This window comes from Camellia sinensis, chromosome 1 (assembly GCF_055761805.1).
Source record: "Camellia sinensis isolate YWXY chromosome 1, ASM5576180v1, whole genome shotgun sequence".
In the NCBI taxonomy this organism is placed as follows: domain Eukaryota; kingdom Viridiplantae; phylum Streptophyta; class Magnoliopsida; order Ericales; family Theaceae; genus Camellia; species Camellia sinensis.
The window spans coordinates 72,813,294-72,838,569 of NC_138961.1; the positions used below are offsets into that span (position 1 = coordinate 72,813,294).

At 34.5% G+C, this 25,276-nt stretch overlaps 1 protein-coding gene across 4 annotated transcripts; it reads left to right on the forward strand.

Moving 5' to 3' along the window:
- Positions 1-55: 55 nt before the first annotated feature.
- LOC114289674 (lipid transporter) lies at positions 56-24,711 on the forward strand. Of its 4 annotated transcripts, none has more exons than XM_028233457.2 (15): positions 56-421; positions 515-594; positions 2,124-2,218; positions 2,770-2,930; positions 3,253-3,404; positions 3,678-3,796; positions 8,622-8,785; positions 8,979-9,053; positions 16,630-16,701; positions 18,280-18,417; positions 22,060-22,215; positions 23,304-23,356; positions 23,503-23,681; positions 23,861-23,956; positions 24,348-24,711. In XM_028233457.2, exons 1-14 carry the CDS (start codon positions 370-372, stop codon positions 23,919-23,921), a joined length of 1,557 nt encoding a protein of 518 aa, XP_028089258.2. In that variant the 5' UTR covers positions 56-369; the 3' UTR covers positions 23,922-23,956; positions 24,348-24,711. The 4 variants fall into 4 exon arrangements, with proteins under 4 accessions (XP_028089258.2, XP_028089240.2, XP_082735627.1 ...); XM_082879501.1 differs by lacking the exon at positions 24,348-24,711 and adding an exon at positions 1,947-2,016 and having other exon boundaries at positions 68-421; positions 23,861-24,302; XM_028233439.2 differs by lacking the exon at positions 24,348-24,711 and having other exon boundaries at positions 23,861-24,302.
- The last annotated feature ends 565 nt before the right edge of the window (positions 24,712-25,276 follow it).

Below are 25,276 nucleotides of genomic sequence, written 5' to 3' on the forward strand. Positions count from 1 at the left end.
TGGAAATTCAAACCAAAAGAACCCACAATGTAAAAAAGGTTTATATTGGGAAAAGCCTCTCAAAACCACCCTGGCTGCACCTGCACATGCACAATAGAAAAAATCGGTGTAAAACTTCTTCCCCTTCCCTACCCGTTTTGTTCGTTGAAAACTTCATCCAACAAATCACAAGAAGTCCTTTTGGAACTCTGTGTGTGTATGTGCGTGTTGGGGGTTCAATTCTAGGGTTTAAAGCTTCTGATTTGTCTTCCCTTTCTTATTATAATAACAAGATCTCAGTTGATCAATTTACTCTTCACTTTCTCTTCTTGAGAGTAAAACAGATTGAAACCCTTTTTTTTCAAAGTTTTTCTCAGAGCGGTCGCTAAAATGGCCGGTGATGGTGCTACTAATCTTTCTCGCACTTTCAAGTACTTATTCGGTTAGTTTAACTCTCCATTTCAACTCTCTCTCTCTCTCTCTCTCTCTCTCTAAGTGTGTATGATTTTGTTGTGTGTGTGTTGGGGGAGAACAGCTACGCAGTTCTTGTCAAGGGGAATCCCATTCATATTCAATTCATGGATCATCAGACACCTCACTGCAAAAGATTATGCGGTAATTTGCTATTCCCACTAATCTCAGTTTCTCTATACCTAGTGAATGCTTTTTCTTGTTTGAGAAATTCAATTAGTCCAATTGTTCAGATAGATAAAGAAATTGACAGATTTTGTTCCTAACTCTTGTTGTGTATTTCATTGATAACCTTGCTTTCTACGGCTAATGAATGCTTTGAAAGAGAGAGAGAGAGGAGGGGGGGGGGGGGAGAGAGAGAGAGGGGGAGATTGATTGATTTTGTTCTTAACTTTGTTGGGTATTTTATTGATGGAGAATTCTACAATACACATCTCATACCATATGCATCTTTAGTTACGTCATTTTATTCTTTCGTTATGACCAATTTTCTTCTTTAGTTATGATATTATTTTTAGATGTTTGCTTATGCCTCATGTAGTGTTTGGTTATGACTTTTTTTTAGTTATGACGCAAAAAGTATGAAATTATACTATTTTCTCTTTGTTATAAGGTGGTGTACCATAGTCTATCCCTTTATTGATAACCTCAGTTCCTATAGCTAATGAATGCTATTTTTGTTTCGGGAATTCAATTGATCCCATTGTTCAGAGAGAGAGAGAGAGAGAGAGAGAGCTGGGTATCTTATTGAACCTCTTTTGATGGTTGTGTGAATTGTTTTGAAGTTTTGGTCCCCACTCTCTATGACCTGAAATATGTACAGAATTATAACAGGCACCAGTGTTGACTGTTTTAAGGATGATAGAAATTTCCTATCTTTCCTATCTTTTTCCTGGAATACATACACACATAATAAGATCTTGCTCTAGAATGATGATTTCGTGGCATGTTTCAGGAATCCATATTGTTTTTGTCGATTGTGTTCTTAGGATGAAGTGTTTGGCATATATGTCACAAAAACTTCAGATGTTTTCAAAACATCAGAAAGCATGAGCTGGATTCAAATGCAATATGTCACCACTCCTTTAATATGGCCTGATTGGATTGTCATTTTTGTAATCATTGTCTAACCCATGACTAATATTATTTTCTTGAAGTAGCTAAGGATTATTATGCATCTATTAATTGTTTAATTATTTATCATGTTGTGTCCTTAAACCATAGGTCTTGGAGGTTGTTTGATAGCTCCACAAAATGCTGAACTCTGAAAATTTTAAGTGGATCTTCTATTAATTACAAGAATGACACACAATAAGCTGTCACTTAAATATGAAATTTTACTTAAAAAAAGGTTGAATTTTAAGTTGGTGCAACTTGACAGTCGTTGAATGCTGACATGTTCTCTCAAACGAGGTCTTTCATCTTATTTGACAAATTTGTCCTTGTAGTTTCAGTTTCAAACTTCAGGACTAAAATTTTTCATTGTTCAATCGTAGGTTTTATCAAACATCCTATAGACTATAGTCATAAAAGTCCAACTAGTGTTCACCCTCTTTTAATTTTTATGTAAGTTGGTGAACTGAACCTTATCTGACATCATTCTTCATTTCTAGATATTTCGGGGATCTTGTGCTTCCATCCATCTAAGCGTACATTTTCTCTTTCTTATGCAGCTTTATGCTGTGCAATTCCATCTGTTTGTCACCTGTGTCTTGTTCCTTAGTCGAGAGGGTTTTCGGCGAGCATGCATGAGAGCAGACATTAAATGGTACTTCCTCATGCTTGAATTGATGCTATTATCTGTTTTTGCTTTCTGTTGTGTTGAAGCATTACCAATTTTTTGCCCATTTGCTTGATTAGTTTTATTTATCTTTTACTATAAGTTATAATTTTCAAAGGGCTAAAATTCTACAGTTGATTATAACATGAGATTTCTGAGTGCTCTTGTTATTAGTTTATCTATATTTATTAGATTGAGGCCCAGTAAATGTACATGAAATTAGAGCATGATATGGATAAGGTAAGGGAGCTAGCCAGTGAAACAGCTTTGAATTATGGATTCATAAGTTCACAACAAAGTTTTATTTTCGGGTGGTTCCCCCTCAGTTCTTTTTTTTGTAACCAAGTCCTCTCTGGATTAAATTTATTTTTCTTTGTCAGAATTTAATGCAGCTGACCAAGGAGGAGGACACTTCAGTTTTCTCTCTGACATTTTGACTTACTTTTTTTCTTAATACAACTATAACCATAAGCTTTTGATGTGTAAGTTGGTATGTTTTTCTGTTCTTCTATGCATGTAAGACATTACTTTTCTTGCAGTGATGGTGCTTCAACTGGAGAAAATGCATCAAAAATATTGAAGGTAGCCTGGATGACTGTCCCATTTGGAATAGTTATTACAGTTGCAGCATGTATACTTGTCTTCTGGTGGCAAGAACTAAGTTATTCTAATCCATATGCACGAGCTATCTTGATTAATGGTAATCAGCAATTTCTTATTCAAAAAGTTTGAATCCTGAATCATGTTGTAGGTTTGTTATGCAATTAAGATGCTGTCTTAAAATTCAGTTACGGGTTAATGGTCCTTGTTAATTGAGCATTTTAACTTGAATCATTTGTTTATTGGTTTATTTTTTATGCCAACATGCATTTGGGAAGAAAGATGGAGTGGTGTGCAGCAATTTTCATTATCTGAGAACCATGTTGTGGAGGTCTTGGAAATATCAGTTGGCATGAAATGAATGCTCTCATTTATATTTTTAAAAAGTTTGATGGTTGAGATTGGTTCATTTTGTTTGTCAGGTCTTGCATGTATTTTGGAGCTATTGGCAGAACCCTTGTATATTGTTTCTCAGAACTTGCTTCTTCTCAGGTTGCGGTTGATAGTTGAAACTGTAGCTACTCTTTCACGTTGTATGACAACCTATATTCTCATTGTCAAGCAACCTGACATGGTAAAAATTTTAAAGGGATTATGTGTTAACAACCTTTGTGGCTTAAATTGTTACTGTTTTTCATACTATTCTTAGAACAAAATCAGAAGTTAGTTTAGGAACTTGTGACTTCATTATTGATATTTAACGGCATGTATGCTCATTAGCTTCATTGTTTAATTCTTGCTTAGTTTCAATGGCTTCTGTGGACAGTTTTTAGCTAAGTTTCTTGGTACCTTTTGGAATAAAATTATGTCTATAGAAAAATATCATTAATTCAATGTTGATCTGCAGGAGAAGGCAATTGTATTCGCTTTGTCACAAACTGCATACGGAGCTTGCTTGTTCTTTTGTTATTGGGGCTACTTTCTTCTTTTTCGTGTATTTAAGGTTTCTGATCTTTTCCCTTTCAGGTATAGTTTCTTTTCTGGTAGAAGCCATTTTGTACAGTGACTAATATATTGTAATTTTGAACAGAAGGAAGATCCCTTAAGATCTTTTTCTTGACTAAACATAAATAAAGGTTATTTGAAGTGCCCTATTAGTTCCACCTCACTTAATAGTCCCCACTACCACCACTGCCACCAACATGCTTAAACTGCCTTTCTTAAATGTAAATGGTTTTGCTTGCTATTTTATTTTATGATACCATATGCTGATTGGGTGCCACCCAACTCATGTCATTAGTGCACCAAGCAGTTTTTGGCACCTGACATCTTCAATATGAAGTCTCTTGGTTTTTTTCCTTACCTCTTGTAGGTACATGTTTTTGGATTTCCAATGTGGCAAGCCATATCATCATTGCTATGATGTTGGCTTGGGACACCCCATTCACATCATTAGGCATGACTTGAACCTTGGCTTGGTGCCTTGCTTGACTAGATGCCTTGCCAAACTCCTTACCTATCCTCGCCTCTGTTATTAGAATCACACGATTCGATTCGATTCAGCAGGTAATCGATTCGAATAGGTTGTGTGAATTGCAAATAGCTATGAATCATCGGTGAATCGATTCAATTAGCTAAAATCGATATTTAGCTTTCTTTTTTGATTTTTTATTGTTGGAAAAGGGTTCACACAACTTTTTTAAGGTCTCTAGGATTACTATATGCCATCTTTTGACTTTCTCTTTCCTCATTTAATCTCAAATACTCAAATCTTAGCAGAAAAAAAAAAGAACTTTCTTTGTCTGCAATATTCTAGGTTTACATATTCAATTTTATCTAAGTACTTGTATTTACAAAATGAATTTTTTGAAGGCATCAAGTAAGATTTTTGAAAAAGTTGGAAGATTTTGGTTTTTTAACCTTGAAAAAAGTTAAAAACATTGTTGTTGAGTTATTGTTACTTGGAAATTGAAAGTTTGTCTTTGTTTGCTTTTTTTTATTTTTTATTTTAGTTTATTAAGAACAGTTGATAAGAAATAGTATCCTAAAGGGAAAAGGTGAAGTGGTAAACATGAAAACCAGTGTTAACTTCTTACCCAGAACACATGATCATCATTTAAAACAATATTTTTATTGATTTAAGTCTAAATATTTCATATTTATTGAATATATTTAATATCTAAGTGGGTAGATATATTTTCTATGTAATTAAAAAAAGGTGACCGAATCTTTACGATTCATGATTCGATTCGATTCAATTCACGATTCGGTACAATACTATTTTGATTCACGATTTAAATCCCGATTTGACAACTATGATCCTTGCATGTTTGTTGCCGCTCCATGCTTCACATCTCTTGCACTCATTCTCAAAATGGCACCATGACACTACAATGCTTGTCTAGGTTGGGAGTAGGGCCTAAGAACCCCTTTTGAGGTGGTGCCTTGGTTGTGGGGCGCTGAAGCTACCAATGACCCCCATTTGGGATCACCAAAGGATTTGTGGCTTGGAGGCTAGAGTTGAGTGTCATTACGTTGCCTTGCCATCTCCTTCCTCGAGAGGACTTACACCTTGACTGGTCTTAAAAGGGAGAGAGGCCTCTACAAGAATACAAGAAGGCAGGGGATGTTGACCAAAACATGTGACTAAACATATATATCCATTGTAGCTCCTTGATACGACCTCAATTTCTGATCATTGGTGCAGTTGGGCTAAGGGGACGGGCCACCTGGCCTTAGGCATGGGACATCATGCAAAGGTGAGCTGGCCCCCATGTCCCAACCCTCGTATGAAAGGAAGCATCTTCCTCCACACAAGAAGATATATATGAAAGCTTATTCCACTTCCACTCTCTCTCTTTGTCTAAGACCACTTTAGCTCTAACCTCCCTCACTTCCAGTGGTTTTGCAACCATCTCAGTGCCTACCATTATTTCCATAGGGTCCATGCTCCACGGTTTACCCACCCACAATGCTGCCCACATCTCTCAACTAACATCTTCTCAATACTTAAAAAATGGTTATTAAAATTTGAGTATCATGTTGTCTTGTCAAATTTTATGTTTGGGGGATCTATCATGGAGTTTATATTACTTGGAAAATTGATGAAGTATATAGAAAAGAAAAAAGACCTTTATACGGTGTCTATTGACTTAAAAAAATTAAATATTATAGGTTCCTTGAGAAAGAATGTGGAGAGCTTTAGAGAAGAAAAGAGTGTCAGTGAGAAATATCCACATGATTAACGTGCATTGAAGTATGAGAACAACAGGTGAAGCAATAATGAGTTTCCAACAACAATAGACTTCCAATCAAGGATTAGCATCAAGTCCTTACCTTACTTCATTAATTTATGGATAAACTTACTGGACATATTTCTTGGTTTACACTTTTTTGTTAATGACGTAGTTTTAATTGATAAAAGTAAACCATAAATTAGATTTATGGAAAGATACTTTGGAATCTAAATGTTTTAGATTTTAGAACATGTGGAGTATTATTTTAGAAAAACTATAATTAGAATTGAAGATAAAGTGCAACTTGATGCCCAGGAGATTCATAAGAGTAGATAGTTCTGATACCTTGCATTGATTATTCTTGAGGATGGGGAGATTGGGAAGGATGTAACCCACGGGCTTTGGATGAAATGAAATACAATTTGTGATTGTAGGATTTTTGCCTAGTTGTACAAGACAGTAATAAGGTCAACTATAATGTATGGTACAAAAAGTTGGCAAATAAATAAACATATTCAGAAATAAACATATCTGAAATGAAAGTGTTGAAATGGATAAGTGGAGTTTACAAGAAAAGTTAGAATAAGAAATGAATACATATGTTAGTTATCAGAAGTGGCATTGTTTGGGAACAAATTGAAGGAACTAATTTGAGATGGTTTGACTATCTTCAACTTAGATCAGCCAAATTTTGGAGGGGAGGAGTGATCTTATCCAAGTGGACGGTGTCACAAGGACTAGAGTCTAAGAAGGGTTAAGGCACGAAGAAAGGACATGATTGACTTAAATTTAATCAACTACATTTTGTTGTTGTTCTGCATTTTATACTTGCAAAGGTTGATCTGGAATTGCTGCAGTGCTGGTGGCAGAAAATGATCAAAATTGATAGTAATTTACATTAGAATGTGACAGCATGGAAATAAAAGAATCACTGACCATAGACAAATAAACCATTTTTCTGAGTAACCTCCAAGAATGAGAAAGATAAATTCTAACAAATGGTAGTATTCACTCACATCATATGCTAAAAAGATTAAGATTTAACAATTTGTTCTCTTTTCTGTGGGATGATAACCAAGGGGGTTAATTACATTTTTAGTCCCCAAATTATGAGCCTTGCGTCATTTTGATCCCCAATGTTTAAATTGTATCAATTTGGTTCCCATTGTATAAAAATGTTTCAATTTGGTCCCCACTATTTAAATTGTGTCAATTTTGTTCCAATGTATAAAAAGTGTTTCAATTTGGTTGCCCAATGTTTAAAATTGTGTCTATTAAGAGAACTAGATTGGAGGACTAAATTGAAACACTTTTCATACATTGGGGACCAGATTGACGCAATTTAAAATTTGCGGCCAAATTGAAACACTTTTATATGTTGGGAACCAAATTGATACAATTTAAACATTTGGGACCAAAAATATAATTAACCCTAACCAGGGAGAACAAATCTTGTAGCATGGGACAGTTTTTCATGAGCAGACATAAGAGTTTAAATGAAACAAACATGATGAATGATGCCGGACAGAAGGTCACATAAAGGATGCTTAGGAAACAAGGCTAACAGCTGAGTTTTCTTGTGAAATACAAAGAAAGGGAGAAGCTAGTACAAACTGTATTAGGGGGGAATTGTTTTTGTAATTCTTGGAAAATGATCAGCATTTACTGGAGATAGAGAAAAAGTATATGTCAGAAACATTAACATAAAATTTTCAATTCTTTTAATGTCTAGTAGTAAAACAAAGTTGATTTGGACAACCTTGTGAAGATGAAGATCCTCCTAATTTTTCAGAAATTGCTCCTTCCTAGCAAGGAAGCGCTTAGATGCAGTCTCTTGCTAGTTTGAGCTCTCTGACAAATTGGTGCCATTGCCAACTCTAAATCTTTCTGAATGCTGGAGCTCTATCTGCAAGACCCCATGCTATAACTGGTGACCCTCTGGTCTTTGTTGACTAATACTTCATCTCTAGCTTCCCAGTCACTCTATCTTGAAAGAAATGCCAGTATATTATTTGGTTTGTGGGCTATGTGCTTCCACCGAACCCCGTAAGTTAGAACTTATGACTGTGGAATCATATTGAATATTTGACGATACATTCCGTACCTTGCTAAAAGAAATTTTTGACTGGTAATTATTCCAAAAAACACTACCAACAAAACCTATGTTATCAAAGCATCATATGTAAACTAAATGATAATTACGACATCCTAAATTCTAATGTGATTTTTCTCCCTTGTTTTGGACAATCAAATAAATATATGCATCATATGTTAGATAGTCTATGTCATAGTTTGTGAAAGTGGTTGTAGTTGGATTCTGTTGGATTTTCCTAAGTCTGAAACCCAGCATAGTAGACCAAGATGTCAAAAAGGCTTGTTGCTTAAGCATGATGGCTCAGGCTTGGGGTGCGTCTTTGTCAAATCCATCTGGGTTTGAGCCCTAATTTTATTATGTATTGATCATGTTATTCTTTTATTTAAAAATTTTATGTGTCGATCAAGTTTATGCCAAAAAAGACTCATTTGTCATTTCTTTATTTTTTCAATAATATATATTCTCTGTATTCTTTTCATTGTTATCGTAGTATATTTGTTGATGGCATATACTTTTACAGAGTAAGAGATATCATGGATTATGATAGGCAACTCTCAGACATGTGTATGCTATTTACTCTTCAATCCTTCCGGAAGTTGTTCCTCCAAGAAGGAGAAAAGTTTGTCCTTGTATGGTTGGATACACCATATAATCAAGCCATATACGGAATTGTAGACAAATTAGGTAAGTGTTGGTCCAAATTTTGCGTCTCAGATTTTGTAATATTCTGCTCACATGGAGTAATGTTAGACTTAAATAGAATTTATTTTGATCTAGAACCATTTGGATTGAAATAAAAGATGTAATTATTAGTATTGATCTAAATTCTCTTGGTGTTTTTTGACTACGCTCAAATCGATCAACTTTCACATATCAGGGAGCCTAGTGGTGAGGATGGTTTTTCTTCCCTTTGAAGAAAGTTCGTATGTTACTTTTGCAAGGTCCGCATCAGGTTTACTTCTTTTCTTCCTTTACATTCTCTCGTTAAATTTTGTATGTCTCATGCTTGCAGTGCCAGTGTGTCAAAACTTTATTCTTCTCCATTTCAGTTTTTTATTATGTCATCGTGATTGGCCTTCTTTTGTTTTTTATATGGCATATTATTGTAAAAAAAGTGGGAGCTTGAAACCTGATTGTATGATGTGACTAGTCTTTAGGTAATTGCTGTAGGGGACCATGTTGTTAACTCTCTTAAGTGCAGCTCTGTGGTTTTCAGGCAGATTTGTTCTTGGTCTGTGGTCCCAGGTTTTGGGATGACAAACTTTAATTAGTTGGTCTACATTCCCAAGTATTAGTTGGTAGTTGTCTGTGTTCTCCCTTTCTTATGTAAATATGGGAAATTTTCTACAGTAATGATGAAAAGATTACTTATTGCTTGTGTTAGGGAACAGGAACTTGATTTTTTCCCAATGAGACTAGTGTTTTGTTGTAACGTCCCAAATTTCTAGCCCAAATGATAATACAACAATCATGGCTCTTTCAAGGAAAACTGAATATAAATCTCCAATCTTACATTACATGATACAATAGTTCTTCATGCAACAATACATTAATTCAACATCAAGTAAATAAACAAATAAATACCCCCAAGGGTTTGCAAGTTTCCAAGGCTTGAGCTTGGTTACACAAAACGGTTATTCAAACCCACACACATACAGCCCTTGGCTTATACACAGTCACAGCAAAATGAGAGTCTCGTACTCTCAACACACATTTCCTCGCCTTTAGTTAGGCGGCATCACCACATCTTTTCCTGCACAAAAATCACGCAGGGTGAGCATAAAGCCCAGTAGGAAATCCTTAACAAAGTATATACATTTTATACAAGTCTCAAGAGATGAAATGCACATGCCATGCCATGCCATGCCATGCCCCTTTTTGAAGATAAATCACATTTTTATCTTTTGAAAAACCATCATGCTCAATGATGTCATGCAATTTCAATGGTTCAAAACTTAACAATTTATTTTAAGGACGGTAAATACAACTCTGGTAATCCCTAGGTCGGTGTCTGCAAAGACTATACAAGTACTACCAAATTGTCATTTTTATCGGTATTAACCGGAAGGCTCGACACCTATCCGCGCGGGTTTTCGGTCTTTCACCCCGGACTCTCAGGCCAACTTATTCAATATCATCTACACCACTTATCAAGACTTACCAACGTATTTATCCCAAAACCATTTCATGAAAATTTGTTTCTCAATATTCTTTTCTCAATGCAAGTTTTCAAATCAACTTTCAAAGTTTAATGTAATCAAATGAATTGTTATGCTAATAACACATGATGAATATAAATACTTTTATTCCAATTCATCATCCAAGGAGTAACACAATTCTCTCTTCTCAAGTATCCTCAACAATTAGTCATTTCAAGACTATTTCAACGTTTTGAGCAATAATTTCCAAAATGAACAACAATTCTCATATTCCTTGAAATTCATCATTTATATAAATATAAATAAGAAAATTTTCAAACATCCATTTATTTTGACACACAAAATAAATACAACAATATCATTCATGAATTTTGTCTTTTTTAAAAAATCTCCAAATTCTAGGTTTTCTCATCAAAACTATACAACTCAAATCCTTTGAAATTTTTTTTTCCAAAATCAATCTTTTCTTTAATCAACGAAGATCAAAACCCATAAGATCATTTTAAAAGAACAAGAGACAAATCCATTTTCAAAATCGCTCAACTTCTTGAATCAACAATCAATTTTCAAAACTATCGAAAGATGATTTCGAAAATTATATAGATCTTGCAAAAATATATATATAACTCTAAGAAAATCCCTATCTCAAGTTTTGAAGAAGAAATGAGATGAAACCTCCAAGATCAACGATGTCGAAACTCAATCTTCACTGCACACAACGAAGCCCTCGAGAAGTTAACCAACTTTAATGAAGAACTTATGGTAGAACTCTAATGGATCTTGAGAAATTAAGGTTTGGATCCAATTTGGCGTAGGAAAATGTAGAGAGAATGAAGAGGAAAGGGTTTTTAGAGAGAGAGATATATACAAAAGTGATGTGAAATATCAGATTCACGAACTGATATAACATGGTTCGCTCGAGCGTGGAAAGCCCCGCTCGAGCGTCAAATACAGTTTCCCAGTATTTTTGTAGACAGGTCAAACTTCTGAAACCAAACATCCTCCGCTCGAGCACATAAACGGCCGCTCGAGCGGACAAAGCAACTTCTAATGCATTTTGCATTCTTGCTTCGAGGGCGCTGCCCCTCAACCCTGCCAGGGCGCTGCCCCTCAACCCTGCCAGGGCACTGCCCCAGGACCTGCCAAGGGGCACTGCCCCCTGGACCCCTGCGAGCTGACCGGGTAGCTCGATCCCCGCCAGGGCACTGCCCTTGGACCCGCCAAGGGGCGCTGCCTCCTGGACCCCCGCGAGCTGACCGGGCAATTCGATCCCCGACATACTCAGTGAAGTGGCAAAACTGGAATCGCGACATTTGTGTTGCTGATCTGGAATCTAAAAGTTTAAGGCTCTGTTTGGTTGTGCTCTGTAATCAGTTTTCTACCCGTGTGTTGGAGCATGATGTTTGGTTTCGTTTTCAAATCAATTTTCTACACTCTGCAGAGAGAACTCTGATGCACAGGCGCCTTTTTTGTCCACCCGGTTGTCCACCCGGTAGACCACCCGGATGACCACCCGGATGTCCACCCGGATGTCCGGCTGATTTCCAGATATATATATATATATATATTTTTTTTTTTTGCAATTGATTTACATAATCGGGACAAATATTTTCTGAAAATTTTTAAATTTTTTATGTGTTTTAAAATAATTTTGAGTTGTATGTTTAGTTATGAGTTGTAAATTTTTGTATCACATATCAAATGTCACATCAATAATTCCCCACTCAAATCAAACCTCTTTTCCAAAACTATTTTCAAAACTCTTTACCAAACAAATTTTCTACACTCAAATCATAATTCCACAACACACAAACTCAAAATACAACTCATACTCACAAATCACATTTACAAAACTCTACCAAACGCTACCTAAGTTTCTAATCAACTAGAGATGGCTTTTGCAATTTGTTTTATGTTTAATGATGGTCCTGTTTGATGCAACTTTTAACAATCTTAAAGTTGATAATCTAAACGTTGAAGCTAAAGGTGTCTTCTCCCCAACTTCTCAATAATCAACATCTTTTTAGCTTATTTAGGCCTCGTTCGGGGAGTAACTATTTTAGCCAAAAAGTCAAAAAGTCACTATAAGCTGTCACATCACTCTTTCTCCTTTTCTACACATTTTTTCGCAAAAAATCAAAAAGTTATTAAAATAGCTCATTCCCAAACGAGGCCTCAAGTCATTTTTGCCTCATAAGCTGTAAGAAGAAGCTCCACCAAACAGTCTCCTCTAAAAACTAAAATGAAAAACATAAGCTGCTCCAAATGGGTCCATCCATGGAGGTGGTTTTTTAAATGGTGAGGTGGTAATTTGTTGGACAGAGAGGGCTTCCATTTTTTGTTGGTTTTAGGATTTATTTTCTTGAATGTGTATGCCTTCCACTTCACAGCATCACCTCCATTAGATTTTGTGCAAGACATTGAAGTGAAAAGGTTTAGTGTTTTCACCTGCTATGGATGAATTTGTATGCTATATGCATGCAAGTCACCAAGGAATATTAATTTTTGTTGTCAAAGTCAATGGCGACTCCAGAAATTTTTATAGATGGGGTCACCCTCACAAACTTAAGTTTTATAAATTCTATAAATATATATATATATATATAAACTAAACGAATGTTACTTTCGCATATATATATATATATATATTTTTTTTTTGTATTTAGTAAATATTTTACAAAAATTTTCACATTTTTTCCTTTTTAAGTGTATTTTGATTAAGTGGATTTAAATATTTAAAAAGTTCACTAAAGATTAAAAAAAATAACAAAAACTCAAAAATTAATTTTGAAAATTGTTAACCAAATAGAGTTATTTAAATTTATCAAACAGTGGTTTCTAATGGCAAGAAAAATAAACAAATAGAAAATTATTTATTGATATTTATGATATATTTCCTATCGTAATTAGTAAATATTGAATGTAACAGTGATACTACGTGACGCTGTCACCATTTAATGAGTAATCTTGATTTGCGGCAAAGACCACAACAATACCGGGTTAGTGGGAGATAAGGATTATTCACTTAATCGCATTTGCTGTTTTTTATTGACTTATAGTGTCACTGTTATGCTTAATATTTTTTTCCTCTAATTGGTGTGGATGTCTATTTGATGGGGTCTTTTAATTTTTTTAATGGGATCAAACTATATTAAATAAAATATTAATCTATGAAGCACGGACATGTCGGAATAGGTGCCATAGCGGTGTTGGACATGGGGACATGTGTCCCTTCAATTTTATTTTTATTTATTTATTTTTTTTTTTGCAAAGGACATTTTGGGACACACGTGTCCAGAATCAGAGTTTAGAGCTTTGCTCTAAATCTCAAAATCAGAATAGAAGAAGAAGAAGAAGAAGAAGAAGAAGAAGAAGAAGAAGTAGTAGTAGTAGTAGCTATGTACCTGGTTCGTCGGTCGGAAATACCAAAGAAGAAGCTGGTTTGTTGGTCACAGTGTTTTTAAAGGCTCAAGGCGCATTAAGGCACTGAAGGTCTCTCGGGGCCTAGGCGCAAGGCGAAAGGCGAGGCGCGGGCTTTATTGAAATAAGGCGCACAGTCTTCGTAAAAAATAGAAAAATTAATATAGACTAATCATTCATAGTATTAAGACAATTTTTTACATACTAGTACTTACTACACAACACAAAAAATAAATAACAGAAAAAAAACAATTTCAGTATAATGATTATTACATAAATAAAAAAAAAATAACAATTTCATACATACAATTTCAGTATAATGTTTAAATTAAATAACAATTTCAGTATAATTAATTAATTCATACATACATAAATAAAAAAAAATAGATACATAAATTAATTAATTATTATGATTATTACATGCATAAATAAATAAATAAATAAATAAATTCATACATACATAAATAAAAAAATAATTAATTCATAAATAAAAATTATTATGATTATATGATTATATAATTAATTCAAAAAATAAAAATAATTAATTCATAATTAATTCATAAATTAATTATTATGATTATAACAATTTCAGTATAATGTTTAAATTAAATAGCAATTTCAGTATAATGATGAATCAATTTCAGTATAATCATAATGAATGTAATGTATCTGTTTTTTTTATTTATGTATGTATGAATTAATTGATTAATTTATTTATGTATGTAATAATCATAATGAATGTAATGTAATGTATGTATGAATTAATTAATTAATTAATTTATGTAATGTATCTAATTTATTTATTTCAGTATAATCTATTTATGTATGAATTAATTAATTAATTTAATTTAATTCATCAAAACAAAGGAAAAAAATAAAAACAAAAATTAGAACAGAGCTAACTAGCAGAATGAGAGGGGAAGAAAAAAAAAAAAAAAAAAAAACAGAGCTTGGATTCGACAGAGAAGAGCCCAGTCGGAAGAAGAAGAGGAGCCCAACGAGCGAAGCAGAAGAAGGAAAAAAAAAAAAAAAAAAAAAAAACGATCGAGGTTCGAAGAAGAAGGAGTCGAAGGAGCTTCGACAGAGGTTCGCGAAGAAGAAGAAGAAGAGGAGGAAGAGTACCTGGTTCGAGAGAGAGAGAGACGAGCCCAGTCGGAAGGAGTCGAAGGAGCTTCGTCGAAGGAGAACACAGATTAGGGCTTCGATCAGGTTCGATTTGAGTCCTCTTCTCTTTTCAGATGTATTGTATTGCATCTGAGTTGTAATCGTATGTGTTGGAGGCAAGAGCTTCACAATTTTCAGCCGTCAGATATGAATTAAGCACAAACCGAAGAAGCCCGACTAGGCGCGCGACTTGCGCCTCTCTGCGCCTCTTCCAGGCGCACCCAAGGCGCGCGACTGTTATATCTCGCCTCGCCTGGGCCTCCTCAAGTCGTGCCGGCTGCGCCTCGCCTCGCCTGGCGCCTAGGCGCGCCTTTGACAACACTGGTTGGTCAGGTAAGTCATCTCTCTCTTGCCTGTCACCTCTCGCTTCTCGTTTCTCTCTCTCTCTCTCTCTCTCTCTCGCCTTGTTTCTGGCTTCTCTCTCACCTTGTGCCTTCTCTTCTCTCTTTCGCTTCTCTGTTCTCTCTTCTTTTCTTTTTTATTTTTTTATTTTTTTTTTATTTCTTTCTGATTATACATTATAACTATAAAATTTATAACTATAATTTTTTCTGATTATAATTTATAACTATTAAATAAATAATTATAACATTTATAATAATTTTAATATATTTTTTAATTTCTCTATTTATTTTTTTTGCCTTTGTAAATATAAATGTAGTGATTTATATATATTGAATTAATGTTAGTTTTTATTAATTTTGATTGTTTGGTAACAGAATATTAATCTACATAGCAAATATATATTTAAAAAAAAAATTTGTCCTGTCCTCCAACGTTTCTGTGTCTCCATTTTTCTGAAATCACCATATCCCGTGTTTGTGTTCATGTCCGTATCCGTATCCGTATCCGTATCCGTAGCCGTGCCCGTGTCTGTGCTTCATAGATATTAATAATATAAATTGAAGAAATTATTGGTTTTTGATGCCTTGATGGGGGCCTGGGAACCCATCAAAGACCACATGGTGTCGCCCCTGGTCAAAGTAACAATTAGAAACTATGAAGATGGTTAGAGAATACCATTTGGACTCATTTGCCCGTAATTTTTCAATTGTTTTACCTGCTTCATCTGGAGTTATCAAGAAATTATTTAGCCTATTTTTCCAAGCTCTAAAAAAGAGATAATCGAATTATTTCATATACAATTTGGGCACCCTGTCCAATTTGCAACAGACAACTGTTTTTAGAAATTTCCAAACCAAAGAATCTCTCTCTCCCTCTCTGTGTGACACACATGCAAACAATTTTCCGCGTTCACCTAGCCATAAACTTATCATGATTGAAGCAAAAAGAAAATCTTCATTTTGAGTTATTTTTAACGCAAGTGTGCTGTTAGATGATATCTTTTTATGTACATCTATGAAATATTTTAGGTACATTGTTTTTTCTTAAATTAGAAGTGTAAACTTCATGGTCTACTATGAATTGGCTGCACATTTATGTAGTTACAGAGGCTAAGAAATTTGTGTTCAGTTAATATATCTGGCCATTTATTGTATCATTGCACAGTTTATTCTCACATTGAATTTGATATATATATATATATATATATTTTTGAAGGGAATTTCTCTTAAATTTAATTTTTCTATGTTGATGTCTAACCTTACTCACCAGAAAAGAAAAGAAAAGAAAAGATGTCTAACCTTGTTATCATGTCCTGCAAGGGGAAAGAAACCTTGTTAGACTTTAACTTCATAAATTTATGAAAGCTAGGTTGGCACAACCTTATAATGTATGTCATTTCTGTCCCGCATAAGCAGTAAAAAAATGTTTTTTTCTTGGCAGCGGAAGATGCCCAGAAAAGCTGGAAGTTAGGAAGTTGTCTAACAGATGCTCTGAAGCTGGTTTTGTTAATTGGTACATTTTTCCCACATAGTTTATAACTTCCCGAATGTTTTTTATTTGTAGATTTCAACTTCTTATTTGGTCTCTATTTAGCACATGAAATTGTTCAGGCCCCAATATTTATTTTCATTGAGTTTTGCTTGCTTAAATGGTAATAAGTGTCTGATCAATACATAAATCTGAGAAAATAGTGAATGGATATGGACTCTGACACTGTTAGTTGAGCCGTAATAGGTGGGACTGCAGTGCTTGTTAAGCCTTCTGTGACACTTTGGAATTTATCAATTACCATGGTTCATATATCAGAAGCAAATGTTTTAGATTATTTGTAATTTTGTATCTGCAATTTGCTCCTGAGAAGGGGGTGTTTCATCATCAATTCAAGGCATGGCCAACTTTTCTCTGATTTTTACGTTGTCATATTACTTTTTGGATATAAAGTTTTGAATTTGAACATTGTGATGAGGTATGCAGGACTTGCAGTGTTTGTTTCTGTACTCTATTGCTCTCATCGTTATCCTTCTCTGTTCAGTACCACTTTTTGGTTCTTTTCTTTTAGTAAGGAAAAATGATTGGTTAGATGACATAAAATAAAGGATGGCATAACCCCGGTTCTCACAAGATATTCATCAGAAAACTCATACTCCTGCACGAAACCATCCCAAATTCTCTCTAAAATCCAAGAAAAGTCTCAAGGCAAGGATTTGTCTTCCCTGAAGCACAAGTAAAAAGATTAAAACATTTGTTTCCCGGCCAATGGCCATGTTGTTCTACACCTTCAGTAGGACCTCCACTCCTCTCCCAGCAAATACACCAAGATAGGCCAAGAGAGGCAGTATTCTAAAATTTATCTTTTCGTTCTACCAACTTCCCCGCCCTTCATCCAACTATCCAACAATTCAAGCTCTAATTTTGGAAAAATCCTTGCCACCCCAAAGTGATCTGAAAAATCCTTTACATGAACTGCCAACCAAACAGAAATAATCAATTTGGAAGGAACTTTTGAACCCAAAGACTTCTTTAAGGGAATGAGGTCGCCCAGCAAATTTGGGTTTTGTAAGGCTAGTAGCCTAGTATTTGCCAGTTATGGTCATAGCACCAGATTTCAATATGACAAGGCAACACATATCTTTTGAAGCAGATCAATATGTGACCAGCTGAGTGCATCTGTGTAATTCCCTGTGTTAGCACAAAACAAAATTTGAAAGGAGCATGTGGGAAGGTTAAGCTAGCATCAATGAGAGGCCCAACCAGAGAGTTTGCTAATGGACCAGTAATGCACAAATGGCAGTGACTGAAGAGTTTGATATGTTGCTGAAATGAAGTGAGAGTGAGGGATATAAATTGTAAATCAGGATGCAGCTGAATGGCAAAACTGGATTCTTTTTGGTGATCACTAGAAATTAGGACCTATAATCGGAAAATCATTTGAAGTGTATGTGTACAACTTTTTTTTCCCCTTGAACTGGTGCAAATTGTTTACTTCAAATCAGTAAATTCATCTTGTTGAGGTGGTCTTTAAATTCTGTAATTTGCTTCGATTGTTTCCTCCTTTTCTTGGCTTTCAGGATGTTACTTTATATCTTGTAGGGCTTGTAGTTATGGCATTTGGCCCAAGCTATTCTTACTCTCTCATCAGATTGTTGTATGGCCAGAAATGGAGTGATGGAGAAGCATCAACCGCCCTCCAATATTATTGCCTTTATGTCATTACTTTGGCCATGAATGGTAAATAATCTTAAGTTATTCTGTCCATTAATTATCTTTGCCTGCCTAAGTAGAAAATATTGTTTGCTTGTAGAAATTGAATTATGTATATGCAATTGCCTTATGTTACTACCTTTGTATTAATCATTTCCCTTCAGCCTTCTATTTGGCTTTTGATTTTAGAATGAGTTTAATTTATGATTCGAAAAACAACATTGCCCTTCCACAATTAGGACCCCCAGTGCTTCAATCTCCTTAGAGATTGTCAAACATATGGACTCATCCACCCAATTAATTGTGAAATCTCGTAGGTGGACGCGTAGGAAATAGGTCAAACACTTGATTCAAATTGCCAATTAAAAACCCATAAAGTGAATTAATTAATTCAATAATCCAATCACAAGATATATCAATTAATCATATGCCACCCTCACAATGTCGTAGTGAATAAATGAAGATAATAGGCACAATGATATATGTTAAAAATCCATTGGTAACAACAATCCCCACTGTTAAAAATGATTGGCACCCCTGCTAGTAAAAAATTCACTGAATCACAAGTTTAATACAAAGACTCAAGTAAAACCTCTAGCAACCTAACCCTATATGAGTTTTAGAGTTGACGTCTTCCCCTTAAACCTTGCAAAACCAAACTCTACTTGCAAGTGGCTCTGACACGACTGTCAGTCTCCTCTTGTCTAGATCTCTGCTCCTCGCTGCTCAGATCACAGTTGGCCACATGGTTGAATTAACCAATGCACAGTGTGTGACCAAGTGTTTACAATGTATTTGGTTTTGTAAACATCTAGAGAAGAGCTTTTCAAATCAATTGTTATGCATTATCCAATAGGTTTTCTTCTCTGTATAAGGATTAGCTATGAAGCACAGACACGGCGGGGGACACGGCGAATTTTATTTTATTTATTTTTATATGTTTTTATGTGTTATGTAGATTCATATTACATTCATCTTAAATCAAATTAACAAATACTAACATAGTAATATTAATTCAATAAATATAACCATTACATTTAAACAAATTGATAGATCATCCATTTACAAAAAAGTCATAATAAACGATAACAAGAACTAAGACGAGAAGGAGAAAACATTCAACATCTAACAATATTCTTCACAAAAATACTGAATAAGAGGCAAAAAAAATAAAAATAAATAGCCCCGCCGTGTCCCATGCCGTGTCCCTATATGGACACGCGTGTCCCCGCTGTGTCCCATGCCGTGTCCCCATATGGACACACGTGTCCCCTACAAAAAAATCATTAAATTAAAGGGACATGCCATCTGGCATGTCCCGTATGCATCCCTGGCGTGTCCCTGTGTCGGACACCACCACGGCACTGATTTTGGAGTGTCCATGCTTCATAGAGGACTAGGTTTCCTAAACTCATATGTGGTATACGAAGGTTGGGGCTGCTCTAGAATTATTTTCTTGTCTATCTTAAATTAAAAGAACAAAGTCCCTATTTTATAGTTTTTCCAAACTAGGTTGTGTAAGGATTAAAAAATATGCTTGCCCACTCGAGCGCTCTTTGAGCGGGTTCAAGTGGACCTCAGAGGATCTCTACAAAGCTAAATTGTCACCACCCTACTCAAGCATGCACACTACATCACAATTGTTCACTTCATAGGACTTGTTTTACATGTCAATAATAAAATATTCCTATTTGAATTCAATGGTATATCAAAATATTGAAATTCTAAATAAATAAAAATCAACTCTCCCTACAAAGAACAAAAATTTGAAATTTTTATGATAGCACACTCTCCAACGATAAGGTATTTGCAGTAACTGAAGATGTTCTAAGTTACAATTTTTAGCTCTAAAATACAAATATGCAAAATGATTGGTCATCAGATATTCAGATTTAGGTGTTTTCACGTTTTGGTCATTCACAACTCCTCTCAGAAACTAAGGCCTCGTTTGGAACAAGCTTTTTTAATGGATTATTTTTGTCTTATTTAAAAATTTTCAGTGAACATTTTTGTAAAATAATTCTTAGAGATTTTTAGTCTAATGCAATATGCTTGTGCAATATTATACTCGAGATTGGATCAGAGCTTGTTTTGTATTGTCTGTGAATGTCTCTAGTCTTGAGCACTTGGACACTTGGACCTAGACACCTAGCACATGTTTTGTCTAAGGAAATTGCCAACACACTAAATCCTAAATCCCATAAGAGATTGCACTCTATTTATGGTCAAAGTTGTTCTTGGATATGGCTCTTGCAACTTTGTACAGTTACTTAAATGAAATATGTGATATAGCTGAGTGCGGCGAATTGAGGCGGAGCCCTGTGCTTTAAACAGGTCAAGGCGAGGCGACGAATGGAAGGCACACAAAAGGCGCTGAGGTGCACACCTGGTTCTGAGGTGCAGGGCAAGGGCTTCATGTGCTTTATGTATTTTTTTACTCCAACTGTTGATTAAGTGATTTTTTTTTTGGTGTGCATACCCACAAGGAATTAAAACCCTTCAATATAAAAAGACCAAACATGTTGAAAAGAGATCAGAAAAATGATAAAAAACAAAAAACAAAAAAACCTAGGTGGAGAGCGATTAAAAAAATTGATTGACATTGATTTGGAAAAGAGAAAGATGTCGTCTTCTTCAGGTTCTTCGCTGGGTTCTCTCTATCTCTTCTCCTTCACTGGTTTTCTCTATCTCTTCTCCTTTGCTGCGTCTCTCGCTGCCTCTCTTTTTATTTCTTTCCTTTTCTTCTCCAGCCACTGTTTCCCCTTTCTTTTCTCTGGGTTCTCTCTTATCTGTTATGCTTGTGCATGCAAGAAAGGTGGCTTTTTATAAACCGTTTCTTCTTTTCCTTTGTTTTTTTGAAATGGTAAACTTGCTCTATGATTTTTAGAATTCTATATATATTTGTTCATATTGAAAACTTTGCCAATTTTAAAATTTTGCTTATCTTCTACAACTTGCCTCGTGTTTAAAATATGGGAGACCTTATTGCCTTGGTGCGCCTAGAGTTTTTTAAAACACTGGCTGAGTGCATCGATTATGTATTTGATTTCATGGTCATTTAAACAAAAACAGGTTTATGGCTGGTCAAGATGGCTAACGACAGTCTTGATATCATAAAGGCATTTTCAGACGCCTCTGAAACTTTGCATTATTTTGTTGTGCATTAACATGGCATACGGTGATAGAAATCCAACCTTGTATGGGTCCACTTCTTAAAATCACAGCCCTCTGAATTGATGGTAGGAAGATATAAATAAACAGAATTAAAGAGTGTGCTTTCAAAAAATCTTATAATTGACTTCTTGCCATTTTCTTTGATGATGGATGCTTTATTGTTTAACGATCCTGTGGATTGATGGAATTTACTTTTCCATATAAAACTCAATTAAACCACATAATTTCTGCTGGATTGCCCGAATATACCCCTATCATTATTTTTTGTGAAGCACATGAAATTCAGTAAGTTTCTTCATGACATCAAAACTGATGTCACCTATTTACCTAGCGGTTATTGTTCATCTATTAAAGTCTGTATTATAACTAACCTTTAAGCGCACTTGATTTCCTTTAGGCAAGTAGAGTTATGTGATAACAAAATTATCTTTAGCAACATAACCTGAGATAGTATCTCCAGAAACTTAAAACTTTCCCTTTTGATTTGTGAATCAGGAACATCTGAAGCATTTCTGCACGCAGTTGCTACAGAGAACCAAATCAAGCGTTCAAATGACTCGTTACTTGTATTCTCATTGATCTACCTTGTTATGAATGTCGTACTCATACGATCAGCTGGTGCAGTTGGGTTAATCGTTGCAAATTCCTTGAGTATCCTTTTGCCTTGGGTTGATAACAGCTGGTCATTTTTGTTCCTAAGTATCAATTTAGTCTTTTTTAGTTTGCTTGGCTTGAGCTCTGCCTTGAGCTTCATTGTATTTGCTTCATGATACCAAAATTCTTTTTCATTTCTTCCTCTGCAGTTATTTTTATTGGAATATTTAATCATATGAGGACACCATGCAATTTTTTTACATATATGTAGGTCTTAGATTAGAAATTAGAGGCAATAAAACGAGAAACTATCTATAAAAAGGTGTACGCAGTGCACGAAACTCCCGTTAAAGCGGGGTCTGGAGAAGGGTTGATGTACGCAGCCTTACCCCTGCAAACAAAGAGGCTGTTTCCGCGACTTGAATCCAAGAAACTATCTATGCACAATATAATTGGTTGCTTATGTCTAACTCACTATTAATAATTTTAAAAAATATGTTTTTTACAAACGTATCCTAACTGTACCCGTATCCTATTTTTGTAAGTTTTGTCGTATGGCTGTATCTGTACGGTATCGTATCCGTATCCATGCTTTGTAGTTAGGTAGTTACATTTGTGTGTTTAATCCTATGTTATTAGAAAACGCTAATACCCCAGCGAAGTACATATTGGTACGCACGTTCTGAAACATGGTACACTTTCGTTCCAAAACGGTAAATATAGTGATCCAAAACGATCTCAAAAGTTTTTTTCAATATATGTCCTTAAATGTTACCTAAAGAGGAAAAAAAGTTAAATATAATGAACTAAAATTTAAGGTGAGTTAAGTTTTGACGGTACAAAAAATCAAAAAAATGGGTCTAATACTCAGAAAATATTACATTTTATTGGATGTCTAATAGTTTTAAAAAAATTACTCTAGAAGTACCTTAAATTAAGTTTAATATATACAAGTCTACTCCTATCGTACCACATTTTAGAGCATGTGGTGTATCACGTTCACATTTCCGTTTCCGTTCCCGTTCCATGTACTGGAACGATCTACGTTCCAGGTAACATAGGTTTAATCCCAGTATGCTTTAACCAGTATAGTCATTCTTTGTTGAGATTAAATTTGATGGTCTGCTATCTTAACTGGCATAAAGATATGATTTTAAGGATTATATACTCAGCGGTATTCATCAAGCATTATTTTAAGGTACACCTTTTGCTAGTGCAAATTACTCTACCTTTCCTGCTATGACAGTCTTAAATTTGCACTATTCGTATTCACATATTTGATAATGCTACTCTGGAATTTCTTTGATACGTACTTTGACTAGTTTGGTTTACCTCTCTCCACAGGATTCTGCCTCATTTTCCTTTCGCAGCTGTTTGCCTTCTGGTTGGATGGTCCTGTTATTTTCCAGCATAACCACTCTCATTTCTGAGAAAATATTTCTGGATCGACAGAACTTCTGGCCAACGTTTCTCATTCATTTCTCTGTCGGGTTAACCTGCTTCTGTATATCATCCTTAGTAATGTATGTATAAACTTGTCTCTTTATCTCTTTTAAATCTGTGTAGACATTCTCTAGAAGTGGTGTTTTTTTTAATTTGTTCAATTATTGTCATCTTTCTTCAAATGTATATTGTATTAGTTGTGATTGTTTGAAAATCACAAGTATACTTTTGATAGTAATCTTTTGTTTGTATTTGACAGTTATCGCCGTGAGAGGCCTTTTATCAACAAAATTATTCGCATCCGTGACCATGCTGACTGAGGAGGAATAGACAACTTCTTTTAACAGTGTCAGAGGTGAGAATACAGTCATTATATGCTTTATGACATCTAACTACTCCTTTAAACTCAATCCAAAAAATAAAAAATAAATAAAAAAAAACTATAAAAAAAAAGAAAAAGAAAAAGAAAAAAAAGAAGAAGCAATTTTCATCGTTGTTGAATGGATATGCTTTTAAATGGGAGGAATTGAATTTCCCAGCAGCAGGAGCAAAGCACGTCCCTGCATTGTATCAACATGATTAATGATTCACAAGTATACTAGTTAATGATTTAATTATTTGTTCTTTATCGCCGTGAGAGGCCTTTTTTCTACAAAATTATACGCTTTTGAATTCTTTATACATTTGTAGTACTTTGTTTCTCCCTTTGGATACATGATTAACATTGCATGCTTTATGATATCTAGGTCCTCTTAACCAAAAAACCAAAAAAAAAAAAACAAACAAACAAACAAACAAAAAGCAAAAACAAAACAAAACGAAAAAGAAGCAGCAATCTTCATCGTTATAGGATGGATAATCTTTTGAATGGGAGGAATTGAATATCCTAGTAGCAGGAGCAAAGCATGGCCTGACTATATTTTGTTGATTACTGTATCGACTAGTGTACAAATTAATGATTTAATTATTTGTTCTTTATCAGATTATCTATGTCACAGTCCAGTTACATGTTTGCAAAATAATTGTGTGCAGCAAACTGTATTTTTATTGTTAGTTGTACATGGTTGCATTTAAAATTGAAGAAGTTGCTTTTTATGTTTATTTTTAAAACTAGTTTTTTCTTGCCTTGTCTGTTTATTAAATTTTAAATTTTTATTTTTTATATAGCACTCGAGCTTGTATAACAGGGTTACTGGTTTAGTGGTTAAAACTTTACCACCGACCCTAAGGTTGTGGATTCAAACATATGATAATCATTTTGACAAATTATGTTAAATATTAGGTCCGTACTCAATTTTAATCTTTTTGCAAACTCGCATCAAATGGTGACTAAATTAAGTTTAGTTTATTTCTTTATGGCTATACTATATATAAAGTGAACACCCCTTACAGTGTCTTGAAGCCTTTGTTTCTTTTGTCCTGTGTGCACTTTTTTTTTATTTAAAAAAAAAAAAAAAAAAATTAGATAGATGAGAGGAGGGGACTTGACCTTTGGATTTTATCAAATCAAAAAGACTTTTATCACTTGACTAGCACATAGTATATAATAAATATTTTATTTTATTTTTATTTATTTAAATTGTACACACATTGCATGTGTCAATAATTAATATATATGTGTGTGTGTGAGTGTGTTAGTTGGCTTTTTTATGCCAATAGATTTAATTTTGGTACA